The 7,409-nt window shown below is 47.4% G+C and overlaps 1 protein-coding gene across 1 annotated transcript in view; it reads right to left on the minus strand.

Annotated features, from left to right (window-relative positions):
* Nucleotides 1-7,409, minus strand: part of SLC16A11 (solute carrier family 16 member 11) — a 9,060-nt gene extending 1,651 nt beyond the window's left edge. Inside the window, 3 exon segments of the mRNA XM_023746190.1 lie at nucleotides 5-131; nucleotides 134-226; nucleotides 7,365-7,409. Coding sequence (XP_023601958.1) covers nucleotides 5-131; nucleotides 134-226; nucleotides 7,365-7,409 — 265 coding nt within the window.

Here is a 7,409-nt window from a genome sequence, read left to right on the forward strand (position 1 = left end):
TCACTGGCTGCCTGCTGCACGGCCAGGGCCAGGGCGCTGACCCACGCCGTGTCCTGAGAGGTCCGGCCGAAGTGCTCAGCGATGTCGGGGAGGGCCAGGCCCAGGGAGCGCAGCAGCCCCGTAGGAGAGCCCGCCTCTTCAGGAAGGCCGCGGCCGCCACCACCCAGCCCCAGCCCCCGTCCGGGCTTCCGTCCAGGGTCCCGGCAGGCTTGGGGGTCATCGCCGTCTGGGGGAGAAAGCAACACGTGGAGTGAAGTCTCCATGCCTGTGCTTCCTCTAGGGACCTGAGGTCCAGCTCCTGGCTGTTTTCCCGGGGTGAGGGTTGGGGGGTGGGAGGGGGATGTCACCCGGAGCACGACAGGGAGGGGCAGAGGGGGCGGGGGTTGGGCCTAGGGATGCAACTCCTGGGTCGGCGAGTTACCCGCGAGACACCCGATCGGGGGACAGGGGATATCCCTGGAACAACCCCTTCCCCGACACCCCCTACTCCTTACCCGACCCCTCCGGGTGATGGGGGAAAGGGCGAAGAATGGCTCGGTCTGGCTTCTTCCCGCTTCTGAGGCGGGCGGGGGAGGGGGGGGGACCGAGGTGCCGAGGGGAGCGAGTGCGGAGATGGAGCCCCACTTGGACAGGCTCTCGGTAAACAGAGATCACCCCGGGGCCTGAGCCACCTGGGATGCTGTGTTGGGGAGGCGGGGGGGGGGGGGGGCAGTAAAAACAGCCAATCAGCGAACCCCGGGGGAAGCCCGAAACGGAGGCCCACGGGGATTAAGTTTCTCTCTCTCTCTCTCTCTCCCTCTCTCTCTCTCTCTCTCTCTCCCCCCCCCCCCCCCCCCCCTAGCAGGGGTCAATTTTCTAAATTTTTTTTTTTTAAAAAAGAAAAACTTTAACCTTTTATGATACCGAGGGGAAAACATACTTTTTTTTCTACTGCCACCCCCCCAAGGGCAAGGGAGGTAGGGATTCCCTGGAAAAAGGGCAGTGCCTCCCCCGGCTGGGGGATGAGTAGAAAACGTTGCTGCAAGACCAGTGCATCTTGGATGTCAGATCGCAGACCTCCACTGAGCGCTGGCTGTGTGCCCAACAGTAATATGCCCTCAGGCCTTAGGGGAGGAAGAGGGACTCCCTTATTCCGAGGAGCTGTGATGTGCCAGGCACTCTTCCCACATGTCATCTTCTCATCCTCACAATAACCCTGTGAAGATGGTGTCATCTTCATTCTACAGATGGAGTAATTGGACCTTCCAGCGATTAGGTGACTTGCCCAAACCACACAGCTAACAGATGGTGGAAATATGTATTTACATTTTGGGATTGTCCAACGTGGGACCATACAAGGAGAATAGCCCTAGCTGGTTTGGTTCAGGGGTTGGAGTGTCGGCCCCGGACGGAAGGGTCCCAGGTTCGATTCCATTCAAAGGCATGTACCTCGTTTGCAGGCTCAATCCCCAGCCCAGATCGGTCAGGCAACCAATCAATGTGTCTCTCACATCGATGTTTCTCTTTCTGCGTCTCTCCCCTCTTCCAATCTGTCTAAAACTCAATGGGGAAAAACATCCTCAGGTGAGGATTAACCAGAAGAATAGACCTCGGACTGAAACAGGATCTGCCATAGTGGAGGGAAATGGCCTGGAGACAATTTGATGCCAAACTGGCCTGGAAAGGCAGCCTTTTCAGGGCCAGAGAATTTATGATTCTAAGATAGGGGGCACTGGAAGGATAGAAAGGATCTTTGCCATCAGAATCACTAAAGATTTAGAGATTAGACTTTTAAAAACAAAGAAATCTGAGAATTGAACCCTGGTATTGATTTTTTTTAATTAAAAATTTTTAAATTTATTTACTGAGTTGAGAGAGAGAGAGAGAGAAACTTGTTGTTTCACTTATTTATGCATTTATTGGTTGATTCTTGTATGTGGCCTGTCCGGGGATCAAACCTACAACCTTGGTGTATCAGGACAATGCTTTAACCCACTGAGCTACCTCGCCAGGGCTCAGGTACTGATTTATTAAAACCTTTATTAATTGTAACCTTTAATTTTTTTTATTTATTTTTAATTAGATTACCATTAGTGTAATTTGGGCAATTCTAAGCAATGTGTAGGGTTTTTTCATTTAATCAAAAGTGCATATATTTTTTACATTTAACATTATTTTGTATTAGTTTCATGTATACAGTATAGTGGTTAGGTAACCATACACTTTTTAAAAATTTGATTTGAGAGAGAGAGGGAGAGAGAGATTTATTGTTCCACTTATTTACGCATTCATTGGTTGCTTCTTGTATGTGCCCTAATTAGGGATCGAACCCGCAACCTTGGCATATTGGGACGACACTCTAACCAACTGAGCTACCCGGCCAGGGCAAAAATTGTATACTTTATGATGTGTTCTCCTGATATTTCCAGTACCCACTTGGCACCATGCGTAGTACAGTATTATTGACTATATTCCCTATGCTGTACTTTACATCCCCACGAGTATTCTGTAACTACACCTTCACCTTTTCCACCCCGTCCCCCAACACTCCCTCCTCTCTGGAACCCATCAGTTTGTTCTCTGTACCTATGAGTAAGTTTCTGTTTTGTTTGTTTCAGTGGTTCTCAACCTTCTGGCCCTTTAAATACAGTTCCTCATATTGGGACCCAACCATAAATTTACTTTCGTTGCTACTTCATAACTGCAATGTTGCTACTGTTATGAATCGTAATGTAAATATCTGATATGCAGGATGGTCTTAGGGGACCCCTGTGAAAGGGTTGTTTGACCGCCAAAGGGGTTGCGACCCACAGGTTGAGAACCACTAGTTTATATTCTTTATATTGGCCTCGTAATATATGTACCACAGCCTTTAAAAAAAAATTATTGGGGTGACATTGGTTCACAAAACCATACAGGTTTCAAGTGTACAACTCAACATTGGGTGTCCATTACCTAAAGCGAAGTCTCTTTCCATCACCATTTATACCCCCATTGCCCACCTCCACCTAACCCACCCCCCTATCCCTCTGGCTATCACAACACTGTCTTTGTGTTGATGTGTGAGATGTGTGAGATGTGTGAGATGTGTGTGTGTGTGTGTGTGTGTGTGTGTGTGTGTGTGTATGTTTTGCTTAATCCCTTCACCTTTCATCAGCTGTCGGTCTGTTCCCTGTATCCATGCCTCTGTTTTTATTTTGTTCATTAGGTTCCACATATAAGTGAGATCATGTGGTATTTGTGTTTCTCTGACTGGCTTATTTCACTCAGCATAATAATCTTTAGGTCCACCCATGCTGCTGCTCGAAAAGTAAGATTTCCTTCTGTTTTACGGCTAAGTAGTATTTCATTGTGTAAATGTACCCCAGCTTTTTTAATCCACTCATCTACTAATGGGCATATGGGCTGTTTCCAGATCTTGGCTGTTGTAAATAATGCTGCAAGGACCATAGAGGGTGCATATATTTCTTCAAATTAGTGTCTCAGGTTTCTTAGGATACATTCCTAGAAGTGGGATCACCAGGTCAAAAGGCAGTTCCGTTTTTAATTCTTTGAGAAACCTTCATACTGTTTCCCACAGCGGCTGCACCAGTCTGCATTCCTACCAACAGTGCATGAGGGTCCCCTTTTCTCCACATCCTCGCCAACACTTGTTATTTGTTGATTTATTGATGGTAGCCATTCTGATAGGTGTGAGGTGATATCTCATTGTGGTTTTAATTTGCATTTCTCTGATGATTATTGACATTGAGCATCTTTTCATATGTCTATTGGCCACCTGTATGTCTTCTTTGGAGAAGCGTCCATTTAGGTCCTTTGCTCATTTTTTAATTGGATCGTTTGTTTTCTTGGTGCTGAGCTGTATGAGTTCTTTACAACTTTTGGACATTAACCCCTTATCAGATGTATCATTGGGGCTATGTTCTCCATTCAGCAAGTGTCTTTTCATTTTGTTGATGATTTCCTTTGCTGTGCAAAAACTTTTTAGTAAAAGCATCCTTTGTACATTAGAATTAAGGTCACCATTGCTATACTTCAGCTATTTAAATCAGGAGATGTGTTCTTTGGTTTCATTCTTAAACAATATCAGAAAATTAGGTAAATTACTGTTTGGAGCATGTATCTCCCAAAAGCCACATGATGGCAGTGTTTCCTAACTGCTGAAAAGCATCTGCAGTTAAAGAAAAAAACAAACACCTTCTTAAGTAGTGAAACTGTAAACCTAACAAATACGGCATGACCTTTGATGGCTCTCCACTGCCTACAGGAGGAAAAGAATCAAATTTCTCTTCTTTGGGTGTAAGGCCTTTCATAACCAAAAGTAGACCCAGAATACTTTTCCATTCCATTACCCTCCCCTTCCTCCCACACCCTTCCCTCGGCCACAGTGCTCGCCCTCTCCATGGACATGCCTGTCAATATATTCTCCCTCCTGCATTTTTGCATATGTCATGCCCTCTGTTTGTCCTGGGTGGGGCACAGGAGTCCTTGAAAGTTTAAGGTCTGCCAAATACATCCTAGAAAAGTGGCCTCACTGGTTTTCCTGGCCTGGGTTGCTGTTGTGAAAGGCACCTGGGAGGTGGAGCCAGCAGATCCTCAGCCACCGGGAGGGCAGGGAGCCCACTGCCTGAGATGGGCGGTGAGGATCCTGTTCCAAGCTGAATGCAGTCCCCGGAAACAAACCTCTCCCTCTCCATGGTGAAGTGAAAACGCAAGGCAGTCAAAGAGGAGACTGGGCCCTCTGGGTCTGGGAGTTCTACAGAGTTATGCGGAGCACCTTCAAAAGATACTTACCAACCCAGAGGACATTCCAGAGCCTGGCACTGGGGTGATTGGTTGTAAACAGGCACATTCCTCTTCTACCTCATGTCCCCTACATTCTTTTTTTAAAAAATATATATTTTATTGATTTTTTACAGAGAGGAAGGGAGAGGGATAGAGAGTCAGAAACATCGATGAGAGAGAAACATCGATCAGCTGCCTCCTGCACACCCCTTACTGGGGATGTGCCCGCAACCAAGGTACATGCCCTTGACTGGAATCGAACCTGAGACCTTTCAATCCGAAGGCCGACGCTCTACCCACTGAGCCAAACCAGTCAGGGCATGTCCCCTACATTCTTAGCCAAAATTACCCTCACTATACATCTTTTGCTCATTGAGCTAACGTAACGTTGAGGGTAGGAGAATAGATTCCCAAGCAACACTTCCTTAGTTTGAATCCCATCTCAGCCACTTATTAGCTGTATGATTGTGAGCAAGTTACTCAATCTCTCTGTGCCTCAGTTTTCTCATCTCTAAAATGGGAATAATAAGAGTAGCTACATGATGGGGTTTTTATGAGGATTAAATGAGTCACCGTGTATACATGTATTAAAAAAGAACCTAAAATGGTGCCTGGAACGTGACAAGTGTCTGCCCTATTGCTGCTGTTGTGACTTGGAAGAACCTGACTAGAGCCTTCAAGCACCACCGTGATTTTGCCTCCTGGCTATATCTTCATGCTTCAACGTCAAAGAAACTCATTGGTCTGGACCAGGGGTGGGCAAACTTTTTGACTCAGGGCCACAATGGGTTCTTAAACTGGACCGGAGGGCCGGAACAAAAGCATGGATGGAGTGTTTGTGTGAACTAATATAAATAGCGAGTGGTTTTCTTAGCATTTCCAAAAGTTTATAAGAAAATGCTGGTCTCCCTTGCTTGATTCTAAAAATAAAAGAGAAGAAAGGAGTCTAAGTAAGTTTTGTTCATTTGTTCATACAAAATATTAATAGATACCTACCAGGCCAGATGCTATGCTAGGGATGCAAATATGAATGATACAGCCTCTCCCCTCCAAGCTCTCACAATCAAATTAGAGAAAAAAAGTGAAATAAAGAAATCTCAACACTAGGAGAGAGACACTGACATCATAGAGTGCTGCACGGTAGGAGCTGACTCATCCTGCTGGGGTGGCTCCACAGAAGAGGAGCCATTGGAGCTGGGTCTTGAAGGATGAGGAGGAGTTTGCCAGATGGATGTGTGGGCAGGGGCCATTCCAGGCAAAGGGAGCAGCCTGTGGAAAAATCACAAAGGCCTGAGCCAGCTTGGCACATTGTTTATTGTCTGGTGCTCTGTAAATAGCTGCCGTGCGGAGGACAGAGAGCGTGTAGGAGGACAATGTAGAAGGAAGCTGCTGGGGCAGAGGGTCCCATCACGAAAGGTCTTGCAGGCCAGGCTCAGAAATGTAGATGTGTTCCCAGAGACGGATGCTTCTCAAAAATGTCCACTGACGTAGCATTGACTAATATTCACTGATATTCGAAGCTGAACACAGAGGAAAGAGGACTCATTTCAAAGTCAGGAGAGTGTGGGTTTATAGACCTTTTATGTGTAGGAAATTTCTCTGAAACATCTTGTTTGACATTGAAAATGTGTGTGGAATTTTGCATCCCACTTTATTCTACAGGAAGGGATTGCTGATGGGCCAAACTGCGAATGCTTTCCCACTCGGAGAAAGCCGCAGACGCAGATACTGAGCCAGGTCGGGTCTTTAGGGGGATCAAAAAGAGAGGGTCAAGGTCTGTACATCATTTGCTTTGGGGACCACAGGGTCAGGGATGTGTCTGTGTTTGTGAACCCAAACTGCTCTGGGGTTTTCTCATGGGAGCACCTGTGGGAGGTTTGGGGGCCTCAGGGATCTGCAACCTTGGGGAAGCCCTGAACGAAGCCTAGCCATTCCTTGGGTACACCCACTGGGGGCTCCTCTGCAGATGGGAGGGAAGGGGACAGGCAAAGATGGATGGTACTACCCACAGGAAACACAGCTCTATTTGAGGTACACAAAAATATGAGACTTTCTGGTGTTTGGCCCAGCTGGTCTTGGGCTTCTACGTGCCTAATAGAGCTGCCTCTCACCCCTCACCCACCAGAGACCTGTCCTTCCCCAGCTCACCCCGAGACCATGCCATGGGAAGTTAGCATAGATGTCCAAGTCCAGACCCAGGGTCTGGAAAAGCGGAAGAAAACCATGACCTGGGAAGAGGATGAGATCATCAGCTCAGGGTTTGTGTTTTGGGGTCAGGGGAGCACATCTGCTGAGATGCTCTGAAGTGGGGGCGGGTAATAAAGCGAGAAGGTAAAGCCAGCCATCCACTCAGGACAGTGGGGATCTCTGTGTAGAGGGGACAGTCTGCTTGGATGACCACACATACATGGAGAGCCAAGCTGGGTCTCCTCAACCTTGTGTTGGAACTGAGACTGAGTAAGTAGTCTGCTGGGTTTGGGGCTGGAAGAGGCCACGGTCAGGTTGAAGTTGGCACAGATGAGACAGGCGAGGCTGGAGCTAGATTGGAGCCAAGCCCTGGGATGGGGTGGGAGTTCTACCCCACATTACTTCTCTCTTACCCCCACTACCAAGTCTTCCAGTGACTCTTCCAATTCATTCCCCAT

Source organism: Myotis lucifugus, unplaced genomic scaffold (genome assembly GCF_000147115.1).
Source record: "Myotis lucifugus unplaced genomic scaffold, Myoluc2.0 scaffold_634, whole genome shotgun sequence".
In the NCBI taxonomy this organism is placed as follows: domain Eukaryota; kingdom Metazoa; phylum Chordata; class Mammalia; order Chiroptera; family Vespertilionidae; genus Myotis; species Myotis lucifugus.